This window comes from Taudactylus pleione, unplaced genomic scaffold (assembly GCF_031769625.1).
Source record: "Taudactylus pleione unplaced genomic scaffold, aTauple2 ptg000699l, whole genome shotgun sequence".
NCBI classification, from domain to species: Eukaryota; Metazoa; Chordata; class Amphibia; order Anura; family Myobatrachidae; genus Taudactylus; species Taudactylus pleione.
This window is the reverse complement of record NW_028285101.1, coordinates 2,585,879-2,607,939: the sequence shown is the minus strand read 5'-3', so window position 1 is coordinate 2,607,939 and position 22,061 is coordinate 2,585,879. Positions and strand designations below refer to the sequence as shown.

General features: G+C 46.9%; 1 protein-coding gene and 2 non-coding genes across 3 annotated transcripts in view; all 3 read right to left on the bottom strand.

Annotated features, from left to right (window-relative positions):
* Positions 1-3,892: 3,892 nt before the first annotated feature.
* The window catches only part of BMS1 (BMS1 ribosome biogenesis factor), a 62,524-nt gene continuing 44,355 nt past the window's right edge, over positions 3,893-22,061 (bottom strand). The window contains exons 18-23 of the mRNA XM_088456351.1: positions 6,292-6,350; positions 5,978-6,100; positions 5,544-5,691; positions 4,828-5,003; positions 4,573-4,734; positions 3,893-4,422 (exon numbers count right to left, since the gene is read on the bottom strand). Coding sequence (XP_088312477.1) covers positions 4,195-4,422; positions 4,573-4,734; positions 4,828-5,003; positions 5,544-5,691; positions 5,978-6,100; positions 6,292-6,350 — 896 coding nt within the window. The 3' untranslated portion in view covers positions 3,893-4,194. The remainder of the gene's footprint in view (positions 4,423-4,572; positions 4,735-4,827; positions 5,004-5,543; positions 5,692-5,977; positions 6,101-6,291; positions 6,351-22,061) is intronic.
* On the bottom strand, positions 17,396-17,501 carry LOC148477699 (U6 spliceosomal RNA). Its single transcript, XR_015872487.1, has one exon. It is a non-coding gene; the product is annotated as a U6 spliceosomal RNA (small nuclear RNA).
* LOC148477698 (U1 spliceosomal RNA) lies at positions 17,970-18,132 on the bottom strand. Its single transcript, XR_015872486.1, has one exon. It is a non-coding gene; the product is annotated as a U1 spliceosomal RNA (small nuclear RNA).

Genomic DNA, 22,061 nt, shown 5'->3' with positions numbered 1-22,061 from the left:
TATGTTTTGTGTCTGGTTTGCTGGAAGATTACATCTCTACAGCCTGCAGCCAGGTGAACAGCAATGGTCCTCACATGGCAGGATATCCCTGCCATATCCAGCTATATGTCCCTGGACAACGTCGTTCATAGACATATTGCATCGACTGTGCTGCACAGCTGATGCCCAATATATCTGTAGACGACTGCCCGTATGTACACTTACTGCATGGGGCGGTGGTGATCGACAGCTCAACAAGGCGGGCACATTTAAATGCCCGCCCAGTTGTGACGTCCATTGTGATGAATCGGGCAGTCTGTATGCAGAACATATGTTCTGCACAGACCACAGATATATTTGCAGATCAGTTAATCTGTAGATATATCGTTGTGGTGTGTACCCAGCTTTAGCTAGGAAAGCCAGTGAAAGGGAAACCCAATTTACATACCACAAAAAGATAGTCAGGAGGAGCAGGAGATAACGACAATAATAACAATATAAAAAAAAAAAGTATAAATAAAATACAATGTAAAAAAAATTAAGGCCCTCATTCAGAGCCGTACGCTCTGAGCAGAGCGCACGCTCTGAATGAGGGCCGGGCTCCATTTTCATGGAGCGTCCTCCTGGACGCTCGTATAGCTGTGGGTCACCACCCACAGGCTATACGAGCGTGCTTTGTGATGGCCGCGATGGTCGAGACCATCGCGACCATCGAAATTGCGAGCCGGAGCCTGCGGTTGAGGTTTTCAACCGCAAGCTCCGAAGTAATTTTGGCTCTATCAGAGCCAAAATCACTCCCACTGACATCACTAGTGATGTCAGTGGGCCGGCTTCTGACGGGAGGCGTTCCCGTGGGAACGCCCCCGTCAGGGAGGCACGCCCCCGGCACGCCCACCAAAGGGGGCGTGCTGTCAATCAACATTGACAGCACGCCCCCTTTGATCGGACACAACGAGCGAAGGACTTTCCTTCGCTCGTCGCGTCTGGCGCATGCGCACGACGGAGCTCCCTCCGTCGTGCGCATGCTCAGTGCATAACATCGACCCACTTGCGAGCGGACAGCCGCTCGCGAGTGGGTCTGAATCAGGCCCTAAGTGTGAGGTAATAACGTATATAAGAAAAGTATAAAATCACAGAGTAACCTGTTCTGTGCAGCTGTAGATCCAAAGGCTCATCCTGTATCCGATATACAGCTAGTAACTATGAGGAAAGACACACGGTGCAGACAGTCCTTAATAAATTGCTTCCAACTACATGACCTACAAATATCCCCTCATAGTACTGATAGCAAAACATTTGTGCCTCCCCTGTAATCTTGAAGTGTTATTTTTCAATAAAACTATTGCCATGTTGGAGTTTCATTTCAGTATTAAAATACACATGGTGACATGTGGGAGTGATTCAATTCAGCGCGATGTTGAAGAGCCCCGGGAAGGAATTCCCGAAGTTAATCAACTAACCGCGCTGTTAAGTCCGACTAGAGGATTTCTATCTGCACCCTCCTGAGGTGTGAGCAGAAATCCGACTTAAGTGCCGCAGCAATGCTGTTTTTCAGCTTAGCGCAGCGCTAATAGTCTCACGGCCAGCACTTTAGAATGCCGGTTAGTGCAACTAAACACCCAGCTTAATGCACGGTAACCGGCATTCTATACTTAAATGGTTCTAGTTGGACTTAACAGCGGTCAATTGAAAAGATACGGGACCCTGAAATGTAAAATTTCAAAATGATATGAAAATGAGACTGTAAACATCACACAGGCCACAAAACTCGCAAAGAATCTAGCTACACCATTCGTGACAGTTCCTACATTAATCCCAAATGAGCCAACTAAATTTTTGCTCTACACTGTACGCCACTGCTTACAACTGTTAAGTCAGATCTTGCTAGATAAGATCTCCCGTTCTATCTGGGCTGCATGCTTGCTATATACTTTCAAAATAGCCAGCATTAATGTACTGTACTTTCTACCCCTTACTGTCATTATCAAACTGCTAAAATAGTAGCATGGGATGTTAATAGTCAAAGCAAGCTCTGTGTCCCCATCATGCACAGATTTACATTTCCCTTTGCACATACACCTCTGTTTTTACTTTGACTTATACAGTAAAAAGTTATACTATGCTTGCTAAATGCTGCCATGATTTTGACACAGCAAACTGGAGTTCTGCTGATGTCGTAGCCTCGAAAGTAGCTAATGTCTATCCTGGAATTGAGGTTTATGGAAAATATAACAATAGAAATTAATGGAAAATATAACCAACAGGTCAGGGGGAGTGAGTGATCAAAGTCCCTGTAGTTTTTAACCTTGCAGTGTTAAGACCAGAATTCCATTACACTTTGTATAATGAAAACATGTACCCAATCTAAAATGTTCTACCTATTATGTTAAATTTCGGTATACCTATGCACTTTTCTAGTTTCAATGTGGCCTTACCAATCATGCTGTGTTTCTTGTATCCCCTTTTTACTTCCGTATCCCCATCGTGCTTACAAAAAATAATGAATTAAAAAATACCTGGCAAAAGATGGGTGGTAATCTGTGTCGAGTCCATAGCTATACTAGTGCCAAACCATGAAGTGTACAGCTGCATACACACGGGACGATTTTCCTGAACGATAAAGGTATCATTCATTTTTATGCAGTGAACGATCGACCAAGGATGCGCGTTCCCGCATGAAAGATAACGATATCTATGGTCTTTCATGCATGCAGGCCAAGTTGGACGAGTTTGTAATGATTTGCCTGTAAAAAGATAGCTTCACTGTGTACAACCAAAATTGTTTGCCCTGCACTACAGAAAGTTGGAGAGAAATATATCAACAATATCTATGGTTGTTCAGGTTGTACCGTGTATATGCACCATACTAAAACTTGTGATTTATCTCCAACCTTTAGTAATGTCTGAAAGAACCAACCACTAAGAACAGTAATGATTAATGATGTACACTGACACGCTGCCCTCAGACTTTACATGGTCTGTTTAAACTCAAGTTGCACAACTTCTCCAATAATGTACTCTCTTCTCCAACTTCTCCAATGGGTGATCAACAGTCTAATGCTGCATACACATCTAAAGATTATCTGTCCAACCAGCCAACTAGTTGATTGGTTGGAATGAAAATCTGGTAAGGTTTGAAACCAAACGAAAATCAGCAATTTGCTCCCAAACGCTGGAAAATGGACTAAAAACTGTTGTTTGAACAAATTGTTTAGATCAAACATTTAATAAACTTGTCTGATGACCATTTTCATCCTGTTTCTGGCATTTAGGAGCAAATTGATGATCATCAGTTACTCCCATACGTTACCAGATTTTCATTCCAACCAATCAACTAGTTGGATGGTTGGACAGAAAATCTTTACGTGTGTACCTAAGCCTTAGATGTTTTACAAATCAGAATATAAGCATATGTGGAAGGAAGGAATGGACAGAACCATAGGAGGGAGAAGAAACAAGGTTAAATAATTTCCATAGACTGTGGCCTGCTCCTTTTGCACGTCCTACATACCAATAATTATTGCTTGGTCGGGGAAATACACTGTTAAATTATCAGCCCGATCAGCTGAATATCGGGCCAATATTTGCCCAGCATTAGATAGCACTGGGTGGATTCAGACAGGTCTTTTTTTTGTCCCAGTTTAAAGTACCCTACTCACCAGTCTATACCCCCAGTGTCCCCTAGTGGACGAAGAAGAAATCAAGGAAAGGTTTACAAACCACCACCGTATATTTCCCAGAAATTAATATTTCAAATATAGTTTATATTTACACATTGTGCATTTTTAACACTATCAGTAATGTAGAATCAAAATAGCACATTAAACAATGTATTGAAAACAAAAAATGTAAAAGAATAATAACACGTCTTCTGTTACATAGCCTCCATTGTGGAATTGAGAGAACAAAGCAAGTAGAGAAGATAAATGTCTTTAATTTTTGTATATATGGTCTGTATATAACAGCAGCTTTCATTTACAAATGTACTAACAGAACTTGCAAGAATGGAAAATTGCCCAAAAGGCATTTAAAAAGGCCTGATACTTAATCCGTTGTGTTCTGAAAACATTTTAGGTTTAAAAATCTACTGTATTAAAAAAAAAAAAAGCCACATAATAGGCGCATACCAAGTAATTGCTGACTTCGGGGAGCTTTCTAATAAAAATCCTGCAGCAATATTTACATTCACCTGTACATATGCAGAGGTCAGTGCTATCAACTTGGCTCCTTATTGCCTTTGAGACTTGACTTCTGCTTTTTCTTTTCTTTTTGTCCAATTACACGGAATAGCTTTTTCCGTGCCTCCTTCTGTTTCTTCAGCTTCTGCTCCTCCTCTTTCTGCTTGTGGTGTACAAACTCCTTACGCTGCTGTTTGCGCTTCGTCTTGGCCTTCAACTTCTTGTAGTTATTCACTGTACCCAGAGCAGTGAGAAGAGCAGATATCTACGGGATGCAGAACACACACAATAAACATTGTACCCTATTTATAATAAGAAATCACTATGCTTCTGCTTTGATGTTCCAGATGTCAACGCTCAAACCCTTGAAAACGAACCTTTCTAAGAACAGTGACCACATGGTAGTTGTGCCTACCTTCCGCTCGTGAGGCTCCCGAATAACAGCTGGCCGCTTCATGTCTCTGGTCACCTTACCCTTCTTATCCATCATTTTGGGCTTACTCTTAAATGGCAAGGCTTTCTGCAGAGCTTTGGGAATGTGGATTGGATTAAAGTGTCTCTCTTGTCTCACAATGGGCTGCAAGAGAAGTACAGATTATAGAAAAAAACAGAAAACATTTAATTGTCAGCATTGTATCTATTTATAACTATACATCTCTCTCTCACACACCTTGTACAGGGAATCTTTAGGTGGTTTCTTTCTGATGCCAAGCTCATACTTCAGCTGCCCCATGGTCTTCATGCCAGTCCAGGTGTCCTTCTGCCCCACAGGTTTCAGAAGCGAGGTGACAGGGTTATAGAAAGTGGGCACAGTAACTGAGTACCAGGTTCGCAGAAACACAATATCTGAAAATAAAAGTGGGTATAACAAAAAAAAACAAACAATATGATTCCCACAAATCTAAAAGGAAACATTTATAAAGGAAAGAGGGTTTTTAAGCGCACACATGTGAGTCTTCATGTCACATACACCATCTTACAGTATATATCATAATTTCCCAAATGACCATGCTAACTAGATAAGAAATAGCCTTTGGTATGTTATCAAAGAAGCTTAGCACTTTTTTTAGGGCATGATGTAAATGCCCAGTACTGGAAGGCAATCTTTTCATGCTCAGATTTGCAGCTGTGAGGAAATCTGTTCTTTGTACCAAATTGGAGAGCACCCATTAGTGATAGGGGAGCAGGGGAACACACATGTGGGTCATCTGATTCATTAAGCTGTGCAAAGTACACACCCAAAGAGTATGACATGTGGCGACTAGCTGAAATACACTAAGAATAACTGTACGTTTAACACAAAGAATAAAGAGCTGGGAAGCTCATCTACTATAACGTCTATACAGTCATAGTAAACCCATCCCGGTTGTTTAAATGAATCCTCACCACTCATTAGTAGTTTGTCCTCAAATGTCGCCCGAAACGCCCCCTCAGGTGTCCGTAGGGCTTTCTTTATCTGCCCACGGATGCCGCTCACTGTGCGCACTGAGGCCCCTTCAAACTTGGCCACTTCCAGGATAGAGGAAAACATCCCCTGGTGAGTTTACAAAAAGAAGAAGAAAAAGAAAAAAAGCTTGTAATAAGTTTAATACATACTGTATGTTTAAAGTAAAACGTATATGTAAATTAATAAACAAATCACAACTTTGAAGAAATCTTTTAAGAGAACTAAGTTACATAACTTCACAGTTCAAACACAAAAATGCTTTTGTAAATGACAAGTAACAAAGCATTGTGCTAATTTTGCTAACAAATGTCGTGCTAATTTTTAAAGCAGACATCAAATATGATACTTTTATAGAAGTTGTAAAATAAATTACCTTTATAAAAGCGGTATTCTTGTAGATTTTGCAGGGATAGCCAATCAGTTTTAACTTTTTCACTGCGGAGATAGATTTGTCCAGATCTAGCACAACGCCTGTAGCAGCTATCCGAAAATCCGCCTGTGGGAGAGAAGAAACCTGGTTGACTGCACTGCAGCGGCAATAAAAGCTTATGAGTTCTAGTAGTGCCAGGTCAAACATGCTGAATCCCTTCTTGATTAGAAATAAATATAAAGAACGCAACATAATTTTCCCCCTGAAATCTATATAGTGGTAATTAACACTCGTAAAAGGTCAAGCAATTCACTCACTGTGGTGCTGCTGACAGACTGGACAGCCAGGAAGCCTGTTCCTTGAGGAGTGATGGGTCCTGTACAGAAACAAGAAACATCAATTACCCACAACATACAGGGGGTTAAAACTAGTGTATAGAAGACAGATACCCTTTGAATAGCTTGTTTAGTCATGTTTTTTTACAAAGCACTGCTGGGTTTAAGCAGAAGTACCAATCATAAAGCGGAGATAAGAGTACAGCTTGTATTGGTTCTCCTAAACACACCTTCCCACTACAGCACACATGGCCATTAGTTACAGGAAAAATAACTGTATGGAGCAGTAACCCGTGGCTCTGGCTAGGTGAAGGGCCACATTAGGAAAAGATTTTCATAGGTGGAAATGTATATGTTAACTGAGTGAATTTGTAGGCAATTAGCATGATGTCTCAGGAGGAACAGGATAAAGAGTCAGTGTACAGCAATAGTAACAATCTGCATGTAACCAGGGCTTATCTGTACTTTCCGGTTACTGATTCATTAATTGATGTGTCACTTTTCACACTAAGGGATGTATTCAATTAGATGCAAAAGTTGCGTTTGACAATAAGCGTTCGCCGGTGCAAATTTCTTGCGCATATGCGCATGTCGCGCTGTCCAGTTGGTGGAGTTTTTGCATGTGAGAAAACTCCATAGGCGGAAACCGCCAAAAAGTTTTCACCACCTCAGAGGCAGGTGATAAAATGGGCAAAATCTCTATTTTTGACTAAAAATATGGGGACTTGGTTCAGAACAATAAGCTCACAGACCAATGTGTTCTCGCCATTTAGGTGGTGAAAAAATGGCATTATCGTGGATTATTTTTCAGGACACATCAGGTCCTGAAAAAAGGAGTGTTATCGTAAAACTTACCCTTGTTAACTCTCTTTCTTCGAAGTCTATAGGGTCCACAGGGAAACAATGGGAGGTGTAGGTGGGACTTGGAGGACCTAACAGCAAAGCTTTTTCAATCCCAGGATGCTCCGGTCCTTCCCCCCTATACCCTGCACACAGCCTGACGGCAACTCAGTTTTGTTAACAAGCCCAAGGCAGGAGCAGGATAGGAGAGAAGGAAACAAGTAACCAAGAGAAGAAACCCATAGAAGCCAGGAGCGTCTGGGCATGTGCCCTGTGGACCCTATGGACTTCGAAGAAAGAGTTAACAAGGGTAAGAGTTACCATAACTCTCCTTTTTTTCTTCAGTGTCCGTAGGGCTACATAGGGAGACAACAAGAGATATGGTAAGAACTTACCTTTGTTATCTCTGTTTCTACGAAGTCCATAGGGTCCACAGGGTTGACCTTGGGGTATAGGTTGGGAACCAAATCCGGGCACCACGCAGTTAAAGCTCTTAGCTCCCAGGATGCACTGGGTCCACTCTCCCTATAACCCCACCCCCAAGCCAGAGGCACCTCAGTTTGTAAGTAGCCAAAGGCCGGAGGAGGAGAGAAAGAGAGAGAGAAAACTGGAACACTCAATAACCATACTCACAGAAATGGGAGACGGAAAACCGGTGACCAGCCCCAAGCCCATATGAAGCCAGGTGCGTCAGGGCGGGCACCCTGTGGACCCTATGGACTTCGTAGAAACAGAGATAACAAAGGTAAGTTCTTACCATATCTCTTGTTTTCTACTTCAGGGTCCATAGGGGGTCCACAGGGTTGACCTTGGGGATGTCCCAAAGCAGTTCAACCAAGGGTGGGGACGCTCCTGTGCTGAGAGGAGAATCCGTCGCCAAAAAGGAAGCATCCTGAGAGGCAAAGGAAACCAATGCCTAGAACCTTAAAAAGGTGTGGACAGAAGACCACGTGGCCACCTAGTAAGGCAAAACAGCCGAGGCGCCACAGCGAGCCGCCCACGAGGGTTACATGGCCCGAGAAAAAACAAGCATCAACAACAGAAAGGCCTACCCATGGGTAGGCCCCTGAGGAAGACCTACGAGGCCATCCACCAACATTTGGTTATAGGCCGGCCATCCTTTCCTGTGATAACCAGAAATCTCAGACCACCAATAAGGAGTCCGATTTCCGTAAGGAACCTGAACGGATCACATAAATCCAAAGAGGCCGGACCACAGTCAATAAGGCCACACCAGCCGAGAGGACTGGGGACAGAATGGCCGTACCATAAGTTCCAGAATAAAATGGAACCTGAAAACCACTAAGAAGAAACACAGGGCGAGAGCAACTCACACCCTGACATGATGCCCTCCAGAAGAGGGAGCCACCTGAGAACGCTCCCAATTCAGACACTCTCCTGGTTGATATAAACACCCTGAGAGAAAGAGAGAGCCTAAGCAATAGACCATGTAATGGCTATCACAACCAGCGGTTCCATTGACTGTCCCCGGAGGGAACGAAGAACCACTACTAACTCCCAAGGAGTCCCTAGGGAGGACAAATGGAAGCATAATCCAGAAAACACTCCAAAGGATGAACTGGATACCAGAGTGGAGCAATTCCATATCTTAACCATACTGACAGTGTAGAGATACGCATTGTCAGGAAGACCAGGCCAAGTGTGAAACCCAAGCCAGCCAGAAGGAATGCCAGAATATCTGGAAATCCTGGACACCGGAGGATTGTATCGACAGGTACAATACCATAAGATTTATGGTTGCCACAGTTTGTGGTAGGTCCCAGCAAAAGCTGATCCATGTGCTCTAATCATTCCAACGATGACAAAGCCAGGGAAGCCGTAAGACCACTGTAGGGACACAGTCAAAGACAAACGACCCAGGTCCAAGGCAAAACCAAGGACCCTGAGACAACAGGTCCGGGCAGCGAAGCATCAGGAATGGAGTATCGATGGAGAGACTCCGAAAATCCAAGTACCCCTGACATCTGGGGCAATCAGGAGCCACCAGCAGGAAAGCATCTCCGTCTCAATTGAAACACTTCCAAAGACCTCGAGGAAGAAGGGAGACCGGAGAACAGAGGTACACAAAGTGAAAGGACCACTTCATCGACAAAGAGTCGCTGAAGGTTGCTTCAGAATCCTCAGAGCTGGACTGTAACACCATAGTGTGATAAAGTCAGAAGGCCCTGAGGGTCACCTCAGGGGGGCCCCCCCTGCTCACCAGGAGATGAAACCTCTCTTGGGGAAGAGACTAGTCCCCGGGATGCACGTCGTGACGGCTGAGGACTCCCGCTTCCCAATGGAGAGCTCCTGAAATGAACGCTGCCGAGATGGTCGGGAGGAGACCCTCGGACTATGTCCGAATATGTGACATACCTGTCATTGCCACCCAACGAAGTGTTGCTAAAAAGGAATCCACTGTCCTGACCCTGTCGGACTGAACCTTTTCAGGTTCACCGGGAAACAAGAGTTATGCCAGAGTAAGTTAATTGACAGGGTGGAATCGACAGACGTCCAACTGCACTGAAAAGGATGCGAACCAGACACTGTCCATAGCAAAGAATACCCTGGATGAGATGGCCATAGCCACCCGGACAGGGACCGACTTGCCTCCGGAGAGAGCATCATCGTTTGAACAGTGATCCGACAGAAAAAACTCGTTCCATCTGGAGATGAGCCAATTATGGAAAGGTCTGGAATGGAACTGAGCCCATTCCACCATGCATCCCAGAGTGTAAAGACATATGTCGACTGCGCAGACAACCACGTACTCCTAATGGAAGAGTGGAGATTCCGTCTTACGCCAGAAGAATTCTCAGATTCTGAGAATCCAGCAGGGATCCTAGATGAAGAATACCCAGAGAGGGATGCAGGGAGGACTTTTTCCCCGTTGATTAAACGTCTGCACCCTGAAGCCACAGTCATCCTGACCTGGCTGTAAAGTACCCCGGTGATCCCGCTAAGAGCAGGAGGCCGTCCAGGTACAGGAGCATTGGGATATACTGAACAGGAGAACTGTCAGAAAATCCAAAACACTGGTAAACCCCTGTGGGGCTGAGGACAGTCCCAACAGGCAGAGCCCGAAAAATTGCAAGTGTTGCTGTGATACAGCAAACCTCAGCCCATGCTGAGGAAAGGTCTCTGTAAGTACCCGTAGGCACGCGTCCTGTATATCCAGTGATACCCTAAAGTCCCCAGGTTCCAAACATCGTATGATGGAGCATAGGGATTTCCTCCTGAGCCCAGGTAGCTTTAGGAACTGGTTCAGGGAATTGAGACAGAGAATAGGCCAAAGAGGACCATTCAGCCACCGCACCAGAAAGAAAGCAGAACAACCAGTCCCTCACTGAGATAGTGGGGATGGCCTAATTAGCTCCGCTTACCGCAACAACTGCATAGCTTTCTGGATCTGTAAGGCCCTTGTAAAGAGGCCGCCTGAGCAAAGAGAGGGCGTACCCTCCTACCCACGTAGCCACGGCAACTTGACACTAGTACCGGGCGAACTGAGAAAATCGGTATCTCCCAGTTGTAGGCCTGTCCCGTCAGGCTGAAGAGATATCCGTAGGTTCAGAAGCAGGATCGGCTGGCAGTCCAGGCCTGCTCGGTACTGGATATGTCGGCCCTTGTAGAAGCAGACAGTCTACGAAGAAACAGACCTTTAGGCTGACCCAGAGGACAAAAAGACTTTACAGACTTAGTCTGAGGCCTTGTAGAGGGCATAGCTGAAAGCGGTAAACTTGTCGTTAGTAATACTGCCAATGTTACTACAATCTTGTCAAGGTCAGGACCAACCAAGATCAACCCTAAAGATGGTATCTGCACCTCTGCATCCCCAGAGCGCAGCCATAGGGTATTACGGAGGATACAGTCGCAGCCGGAACTCTGAAAGTTAGGAGACTGGTATCCAATATAGGCATTTCCACCTATGACAACTGCATATATTACGAGAGCGACCAAATACATTTGAACCCCCGACGTGTTGGAGGGGAAAAAATGTTACAAATGCATCAGCCCAATATGCAATAGTATTAACCAACCATGCTATAGCCATGGTAGGATGGGTAACAACCCCTGAAAGCAAGTATACCGATTTCAGGCAGAGTTACCACCTACGGACCACGCAGGAATGGGAGGCGTAGTAACGTCTGTAATCAGACGAGTAACACGCCCATCCACCCCAGGAGGGGCTCGTGATGACCCTCAGGGAATTTGGGACAGGAGGCCAAACACTGTTGTAACACCTCCTATCTGGCAACAGCCAGAGTCCCGCTATGCGATCCACCCGCTAGTCAGCAACAGGGAACCCGAAGGCATGTAAGACTGAGGGTGTATGATACAGGTGCAGGTCAACATTCACTCTAACCAGAATGGACCTGCTACCAGCCCTAAAGCAGGGATAATAATACCTGAAATAGGCTTCCACCCGTAAGAGGGAAAGAGCCCAAAACAGTATCCAGTACATGCAGAGCCAACTGGGAAGTAACCACAGGGCGTCAACCACGCCAATTTGCGTTTCGTAGAAAACGACACCACCCAGGGTGGCTGTTGTGGTAATCCCTGCAAGGGGCATGACAGACTATTGTGGCACCAGGGGGAATTCATATACTGCGAAAAACCCCTGCAGGGAGCGATAGTCTGTGTCACAGGGGAAGAGTGCAAGAAACTGCGAGATACCCTGAGATGAAAAGGGCAGTATGGTGGAGTAACCCCAAGTGAGGTACAACAATGGGGCCCACCCGGCAATCCGCAATTGAGAGGATCCCGAGAAAACAAACCTCCCAAGGGGGTCGTGAAAGGGGCCGGCACCAGATGACGTCACATACAGAACCACCCTTTATGAGTCAAATCCTCCGCACTAACACCTGCAGCACATGGCTTGCAGGCTAGGAAAAATGGGTGTAGTATAATGCTCTATCTCCTGGTCAGACATATCTGACCAACCCTCTTGGCGGAAATATTAAGCAGCGCTATACTGGTCCTGACTGATGCCAAAAATTAGCTGCAGGGACCCATTTTCAGCGTATGCAACACACAGTTCCATCTAAAATATGGCAACGTGCAGCACGCAACAGTATGTGACAAACCTCACAAATATTAACAAGTATATAAATGTGAGGTCACAGAACCACCCCAAGTACAGCTGTATTAGGGCAGATAAAGAAAAGGGATAGATATACACTGACAGGTGAGAGAATTAAATACAGACAGTCAGCACTAGCATAAGTCACATACCATGCAGATATATACATAAACATGTCATATAAGATACTGCACTATTACACTGCATTCAACTTACCCAGATTCAGTGTCTGGGAAGGCTACAGCGCTGTGTACACTGACCTGATGGTGAGGTACGCAGGGGGACTGGACTCACTGCCATCTCCGGAGCTCTGCTGCTGCACCACAAGAAAATGGCCGCTGGAGACCTCAGAAGAAGAGTGGCCCGCGGAGGAAGCAGCTCAGCGACGCCAGACTATAATACTGAAAGGCGCGCTGAGCTGAGGGGAGGAGCCGCTGTAACAGGGAAAGCTTCCTCCCCTGGCCGGCTATTAACCTCCCGGGACGCCGGCTCCCAGCGCCGATCAGTAAGTCCCTGGTGGTCTAGTGGACACACGGGGTATGGGGGGCCCGCCGCCACTGCCGGCGCCTCCGGTCTGTCCCCGGAGACCGGAGGCACAGGACTGCATATTAAATGCGCGGATCACCGCAAGCAGTGATCCGCGACCTTACCTGCTCCCCGTGGATCCGGCAGCAGTCCTGGGCGCCCGCAGAGTCCGGCTAGTACAGACTCTGGGGTCCCGCTGAGATCCCCAGATCTGTACTGGCGTCTCAGCGCCGGCGGGGTGACGGAGCGGCAGCTTAGACGTCCTATGGACAGTCCGACGCTGCCGCTCTGATAGTCCAAAGTAAAAATAAAGAAACTCTGTATTTAGAAAAAATAAAGCTTAGGGGCTGCTAATCAGCTCCCCACTGCACTAAACGGTGACCCGACTCCGGCCGGGCACAACTTAAACTGAGGTGCCTCTGGCTTGGGGGTGGGGTTATAGGGAGAGTGGACCCAGTGCATCCTGGGAGCTAAAAGCTTTAACTGCGTGGTGCCCGGATTTGGTTCCCAACCTATACCCCAAGGTCAACCCTGTGGACCCCCTATGGACCCTGAAGTAGAAAATGGTGTTTGTCCCAAAGCAGTTGTTCAAGGACAGGGACGCTCCTGAGCTGAGAAGAGAACCCGGCACCTGAAGGAAGCATCCTGAGAGGCAAATGTATCAAAGGCATAGAACCTAAGAAAGGTGTGGACAGAAGACCACGCAGCCGCCTTGCATAGTTGTTCAGCAGAGGCGCCACAGCAGGCTGCCCACGAGGAATCCACAGAGCGAGTAGAATGAGCAGATACTGTAGATGGCACAGGAAGGCCAGTCTGCGTAAAAGCCAGTGAGATAGTCTGCGAATCCATCTGGCCAGAGTGTTTGTTAGCTGGCCATCCCCTCTTATGGACTCCATATAAAATAAAGAGGGAGCCTGATTTCCTGATAGAACTAGTACGGTCCACATAGATCTTCAAAGCACGTACCACATAGAAAGAAAACTCACCTGCCAAGAGGTCTGGTGATTGAAAGGCCAGAACCACAATTTCCTCATTAAGGTGGAAACGAGAAACCACCTTGGGAAGGAAGCCAGGATGTGTTCTAAGAACAGCCCTGTCCTAATGAAAGAATAAAAAGGAGGAGTGACATGAAAGCGCCTCTAAAACCGATACCCTACGGGCAGATGCTATAGCCAGAAGAAACAGAGTCTTTGCAGTGAGCCACTTGACATCAGATAACTGATCAGAGTGAGGAAATTCTGGCAAAGCTACCTTCTGTCGTTTAAATAGTGGCTCTTTTGCCTTAGGAGTGGGTTCTTCATCTTCTATCTGATGAATAGATTTTACAGCTCTCACAAGTGCAGGAATATTCAATTTTGAAGGAGGTTCCTCGTCTCCCGAGGGGGAGTCAGAGTGAGAGAGGTCTGCATCTTCTGCCTCCCCACATGATAAATCAGAATCTGATAGCTGGGTGGACTGCGAAGATAACAGCACGCTTAGTAGGTTTACTAGGTAAGGGTCTCTCCTTTTGCAGCAATTGTTGAAATGTTGTAGAGGTATCCGCCAGACTCTGCACTGAGGTAGAAAGTACGTCTACCCAGGCAAAGGATTTGCAAGGGGTACCTGTTGTGGCCATTCCATAGGGGGAGCTACCACAGGGACAGCTATTTTTGCCAGCACCTGTGAAAACGTAGCCCAGCGTAGGTCCTGAGGAGAGGACACAGGTGCTGATGGGCCCGGGGCAGTATAACAAGATGCACAAAGACCATCCTGAATGAGGTCCTCTGAAGCTAAACCCGCTGAGCAGGACTTACAAGACACCAGAGTAGGAGCAGCAGGCTGCTTGTTGTTCTTGCCTCTGCCAGACATAGCTGTAAGAAAAATATGGAACAGTGCAGTGAGCAACTCAGATGTATGTGCAATATGGCACAGTGTAGTGAGCAACAGCAGGTGTGATAGCCCTCACCTCAGTATGCCAATGTTATAGTGGAATAAAGGGAAAGATAAAAGCTGACTGTTATGAAAAAACAGGAAACAGACAGCAGTGCTAGCACAAGTCACATACACTGTAGAATATGCAATATAACTGCAGTGAGCACAAAAATCAACTACACAGACCGCAGTGGCTGGTAGGATATAGCACTGTATAACCTGGCCCTTGGGAGCGGTATACAGGGAGGCTGGACCTAGCATTCCGAGAGACCTGAATGCAGATAATGGCTGCAGAAAGTCTTAGAGGGGGCGGAGGGTGAGGGAAGAGCAGCAAGACCGTAGTGGAATGGCGCCCTGAGCTGGGGGAGTGGCTGCAGGGAGAGCACCTTCTCCTCTGAGCAGACATTAAACCACCGGGTCCCGTGGCCTTAAATTGTGCCCTGCGCCAGTGCTTTCATTGGCCTGGTGGTCTAGTAGAGTCTCGGACGAACCGGTGTCCACATCAGCGCCTCCTGTCTGTCTCCCAAGACCGGAGGCAAGATGGGCCCAGGGCCCTGTAAGCATCCCCTTGAATCCCGGCTGCAGTCAGGGGTGCCTTGCTAGCTAGGTCCCTCTCAGAGACCCGCCGGGAGTACCTAGCAGAGGGCTGGTGTTACGGCGCCACAGGGGGGGGATGGAGCAGCAGTGCAGACGTCCAAAGGACTGTCTTGCGCTGCTGCTCTTGAAGTAAATTAAATGAAAGATAAATCATAAAAATAAGCTTAATATCAGCTCCACTGTTAAAACAGTGATCCAGCTCCTGCCAGACACCAACAAAACGGAGTTGCCCTCAGGCTGTGGGCGGGGTATAGTGGGAAGGACCGAAGCATCCTGGGATTGAAAAAGCTTTGCTGTTGGTGTCCGATCCTCCAAGTCCCACCTACAGCCCCCATAGTCTCCCTGTGGAGCCCTATGGGCCCTGAAGAAGAAATATCCACAATAAGTGCCGCCATCGGACGGCACTTTGCAGCTAATAGGATTGCCTTGCCGTGTTGAATTAGCAGCGCTACTGAACCATCCATGCATCTGTGTCTTATCACAGGTGCTTGTCACATAGATCGCACTGATCAGTGCGGGCATCTGTGACTTAATGCATGCATCATGGATCTCCCTGATCCGTGCATGCAGCATTATGCAGATCTGAACAACATATCGTTCAGGCATACACACTGAACGATATGCCGCCGGATTGTGGGCGAAATCGAGAGATCTTTCCTGGAGCAGGACAGATCTGTCGAGATGATGAACGACCCACGAGTACGCGCATCATCGTGAGTGGTACTTACCGGTGAATCCATTTCTCCAATTCCATAGGCGACACTGGAGTTGAAGACACTGGGGTATAGATGGTTGTAGAGTAGAGCCTGGCACTTTAAATAATTCAGAAGTGTAACTGGCTCCTCCCCCTCTATGCCCCATCAGCCCTCCATGTCCCATCAACCACAGTTAAGAAACTAAGCCCTAGAAGAGACGGAGGACAACAGGAAGATCAAGAGCAGGATAAGTCCACAGAACGGAACAAGACCGACTGAAGGAGAACAGAGTGACCCACTGCAGGGAACACATGCAGTCACACAAACATATAATGCAAACAATTGCAATAGAACTAGAAGAAACCAAACAAAGAGGCAAGGAGCGATGCTGGGCGGGCGTCCAGTGTCCCCTGTGGAATCGGAGAAATGGATTTACCAAAATCCTATTTTCTCCTTCATCCACTAGGGGACACTGGAGTGAAGACACTGGGGACATCTGAAAGCGAACCTTCCGGGTGGGAAGCGATGATAACTAGCCGACCCCTCGACTATTGGTATCAAGAACCCAGCAAGAATCCATAGGAGCTGGGAAGTAACACGTGTACAACACACGAGAAAACCACGACCAGATTAGTAAAAAAGAAGATGCAACAGCCGCTGTCATGAAACCAAGCACTGGTGGCCATCAAACGTTACATAGAGATATGTATAATCATACATATATCTATACAATAATAGAAAATTCCACAGACCTCTCCAACCAGAGAACACAGGAAGTCCAGAGCCAAGGACAGAACAATTGTCCAGGACCCAACATGAGGCCCATAGAATATGGGGATTGCAACCAGCAGAAGGGATAGGCCGTAGAAGACTCAATAAGTCCAGAGGACATGAGGCAGAGGCAGTACAAGAGAGATGGAGATAACACCTCGCAGAGGATCAAATAGCTGGACAACCCATGCTGGAAAAGAGAGATAAGAGACAAATTTGACCCCTTCAGCGAGCCCAGACGAAGATTAGCGTCTACCTCACCTGAACAATAAAACCACCCCAGCATAAACTCCAAACGACAGACAACCTCCGATGTGAAGGGAGAATGTGGTGGGTACCAGCCAATATGGTGGTCGCAATCACTTGGGCAGGTCCCGAAGCATTGTATACGGCGTCCCAGACGGGAGCTGAAGGCACACACTACTGTGCCCACCGTCCCATAGGTACCTTAGGTAAGGTGAAGATCTGTGTCTACGAGCTGTGTCCCCGTTAGGGATAGAAGAGGAGAATAACCGCCCTTGTCCCAAAGAAGCAAGGGGAGACAAAGGAAAACAAGACAGTAAAACTCAGCAAGGTCTTCGCGTGAAAGCTGTGCCATCAAGAACTTGTGCTCTCACACATAATACCATAGCACCTGTGTAGTGAAAAGAGGCATTTCCCTGCTGATGAAAAAGTAGAACACTTCACGAACAGCGTGTCATCCCAGCGCAGGGGCCATGCTGATTTTCTCTGTAACGTACCAAGTTTAGTTCATATGCTGCAGAAGTGAGCACGTCCATTCCTTCAATCGTACCACACATGCCTGTGACTGTATTACACTATTGTACTTTTTTATTGTTTCTTCCATGTACTGTGGATCATCTGTATCGGAGCAACTTTAACATTACATTGTATGAACCTTTGGAACAACTCATAAGCGCAAGTGAGGTTGTATTTTTCTGTTTGTACGTTCATCCTAGTAGACAAGAAACGCTAATCTCTAGTCCTGCCTAAGAGATGAAACAGGAGAGTCCTCAAACAAGCAACAGTCCTCATGAAGCAGACGTGAGTGCTAACCTCCCGCTTCGAAGAGAGAACTACCGTTTTTCGATTAATATTCCCCATCCAAGACCATTGGCAGCGGGACGGCCTCTTACCGCTACCCTGCCTGCCTATGCTGTGGTCGGGTTAGCTTGGGGCTAGAGGCAGAAAGTTGAAGTTTATGAATTCCTAACAGAGAATGACGGCGCCCTAAAATTGTTCAGGGGAAAGCGCAAACGCAGTCCCCCCACTACCACAATTATGCAGTCGAGTTTCCAGCATATGGGGAATCGCAGGGGTCAGTACACCCGAAGTGCAATGAATGAGCCTCGCCCTGGAAGAACCACCTTCGTAATTATGGAATCTCCCTTCCCAGGTAAGTATATTATTAACGCTCCAGGAAGAAGCCTGACAAAAGCAGGAAAATACTTTCCCGAAACTGGACCTGGAACCAACGACTCTTATGTGTTTTAAAGTCTCAACCAACAATGCTCACACCTATCCGTGTCAATCTCTGGTTAGATGTTAGGGAGGTACGAACGACATCCATGGAGACAGACAGCCTATCTCTCTGGGAGGAGGAGTACAGCTCGTGGGAACTATGGACCCACACGCTGGAAAGCTCTAAAGTGGATAGCCAATGGATGTAAACTGGTATCTTACCTGAACGGGAGACTACATATGCTATTAGAATTTTACCTGACTGAACCCAGGTAGTGTACATGAGTGGAATAGGAGCTCTGTCAACTGAGTCCCTGGTCAGGCCATTTGTATAGTACCTCCTTTCCTGCCTGGCAGTGTAACACTAACACCTAGGATGGTGAAGTGTAAATTAGCTAAGAATATCACAGAATTGACACTGGATCCTGACAGTGAAACAGTGGTTAACAATGAAAAGGATTGAAAACAAGCAAAATAACTGCACCCTTTTATTTCAACCAGACCTTCTGTAGTAAATTAACTAATCAAAGTTCTGAAGATGGATTAGATTTATAATATAAATACATATACACACGTACATACATCATAGGGCAGATTACTGCAAAATAAAATGATAAAGGGCCCCAGATAAGGGCATATCATATATGAACATAAGAACAGTGGCCCTCATTCAGAGCCACTCGCTAGCGGCAGTACGCTCGTTCCGAGCGATGTTCGCACATCTGCGCATGCGTACGGTTTTTAGTACGCATGCGCGAACCAGTCAGTGCGGCCGAAAATCATTTGTACGCAATATAGCGAGTGCCTGCTATTTTGAGTGACAGGAGGAGGCGTATGTGGGTGGTAACAGGGGAAGGTGCTTGAAAACGGGGAGTGGAGATCTGATCGCAGGCGTGCTTAAAGGTCAAAACGGGCGTTTTATGGGTGTGCATAATTAATACAGCAGCGTCAATGACCACGTCACTTGGTTTTTTTTAACTCAGAACTGCTCGCAAAATAGCGGTTGAAAAAACCAACCACAAGAATAACGAGCAGTTCATATCCTGTTCGATGTACTCGATTAATCTAATAAATAGCGGACATGACGTATGGTGCGTGCGGCCAGGGGGCGTTTTTATTAAATAAACGAGCGTATGTTTTGCTCGCTCGTTCAGACTTAGAGGTGTGAACAGACTGCAATGTGCGAACGGATCATTTGCATAGCCACCCCTCGTTTTTGAACGAACGAACGCAAATAGCGAACGGCTCTGAATGAGGGCCCGTATTACCCTAGATTTAGTCAAAGTCCGCCCAATTGCATGGAAGGCCTATTTCATATAGCTATTCAGGCTCCGCTTTTCACCATTCGGACAGCCTGGTAATCTGTACTCGGAGTTACAGTGTCACAGGAATACACCTGTAAATTACATATCCTTATATACATGTATACAAGATGTTTATCTTACCATCCAGCTTGTTTCCATAAAGAGGAACAGGTAATGTAACAGCCTCACTGAAGATCTTGTTGGAATCTTATTTGTGACTATCACCATGTGGAGTTGTAGAGACTAGCACCTAGTGCCAAGAATCTTGGCTCACTGGGCTGTTTAAACTAGGGATGTGCAGGCTCGGATTAGTTTGGATTTTCCCGCCAAAAATCGGGACTCAGACAGAGGCAAAACGTTATCTTTCATGGACAAACATCATCATTCCTGGCCAAAAATCCACACACATACACCGTAACAGAAGTTTTGGAGGGTTGCCCCTTGGGTCTAGCTATAACTACTAAACCCTCACAAGCGCAGGGAGAACAATCAAACTCCACACAATCAGCCCAGTGGGAACTTTTAACCCACGACCTTCGGGTAGTGATGCAGCAATGCCAACCACCATGCCATCTGTGCTGCATATTTCAAAGTGTTTAATAGAATGCACCCACACATGGAAGGAGTGCTTGCTTCTTAAAGTGAGCTATCTAGTGAAACCTATAGAGAGTCATGAGCCTGATCACACAATCATCTGAAGAAAAATACAATGAAGTAATATATTGTACTAAAGGTATATGACCACAGTGCTATAAAATGGCACCTACAGAGAGAGAGTGCCTCAGGAAGTGCACCCAGCTCCCCCTCAGCAAGAATCCTCATAGTAAGCCGTGTGTTATACTGTATAGATATACAATTTAGGCAGGGTAGCAGCGACTTAGTGTCGGAAATCAGATTAAGGCCTGGCACCCTATTGTTAATGAACTAAGGGGAAGCCTGACAGGGGGTCATGTATGGCGCTGCAAAATGGCGGGACCGTAGCGCAGAGCTGCTAGCCGGGAACGGGCACTAGCTGAAACAAACTGCCCCCTCATAATGCGGTGAACTGTGCACCCGGAATCTAGCATAAAATACTGCCCTTAATAAGGAAGCGGGGGACAGTCACGCTGCAGGTGGCTGGTCCGAGCTGCATACTGCCAAAGGTCCGGTTGGCACCAGGAACATAGGGAGGGGGGGAGCGATCACAAGAATGACCGCTCAGCAGCACCATCATAAGACCAGCTGAAATCAGCACCTCTCATGCTAGACAGGAGAGGTGATATCTGTGCTGCTGCGCCAGTGTTGTGGGGGAAGAGGCGGGAGACCCTGAACCAGCCGGTGCAGCTGCGGCAGGCATGCTGAGTTGGAGGACTTTCTTTGAGCTCCCCTGTCAACGTCTACCACCTGCGGGAGCTGCATAAATAGAAACGCCCAATGCGGATATATACCTCCCGTTAACCGCTTCCGCAGTGATGGACATAAACCTCGGCGCACTCCAACTACTAGTTTAGGCGGGGAGGGAGTTATAAACAGCCATTAGAGCCAAGCTAAAGCTGAACCAACTCTCCCCCACCCACTAGTATTGGGTGGAAGGAGGAAGCATGGTACCCCCGCCTGTGACAGGCACTGAAGGCATGGGCTCGCTTCGCTCGTCACGCTTCGAGCACGGTGGCTCGCTACGCTCGCCACATGGTTATATTCCCCCTCTATGCCCACTTGGATTGTAGGGAATGACGTTGGACACTGCTGATGACGTCATGATCAATCTACGGGAGGGGATCTAGCTGTTACCCTGAAGGGGGGGGCATGTCACCAAGCCCAGTCTTTCTACTACTCAGGAGTGGTGGTATACTTACAGCTTACTGCTGCGGCCAGGATGCTGGACCCAGGGGGCAGGTGACACAAGCAGTTTCCAGCTGTGGTCGGGCCTCGCAGAGACAGGTGACTCAAAGCAGGGGCCACCTGTCAGGGTACCGAACACAGGCAGCAGTAGCCGTGGCGGTTCCCTTCCCGGCGGCTCCCACGTAGCAGGCAGACTGCCGCAGTGCGCAGTCTGCCTGTCCTCACAGCAAAAAGGATTAGAAATAAAATTTTAAATAAATAAAATACTAAAGGGCTGGAGACAGCCCACAGTGCACCGGCTCTCTTGGGCACAATTTCTAAACTAGGGTTGATGGGACTTGGAGGGCTGATGGGGCATAGCGGTGGAGGAGCCAGTCACATTTCTGAATTATTTAAAGTGCCAGGCTCTACTCTACCACGTCTATACCCCAGTGCCTTCAGCTCTAGTGTCCCCTAGTGGATTAAAGAGAGATATGCACAATCTGTCGTTCCTATCCGTCGAAAACGGCCAGTTCGTGCGTAATATCGTACTGTGTGTGGGGCCCTTTACTCTCACTCACTGTGTACAGTCTGCAAGACTATCCCTAACCAGTGTTAGGCATCCAGAACCTTATGGGCTTGTGCTACTATAGTTCAGTACATTTCTAGTTACTAAGACACCATTATATATCTATTATACATAATGTCATACTATGGTGAGACCAGCACCGCTACAATATACACACATTGCAATAACATCTCCCTTCA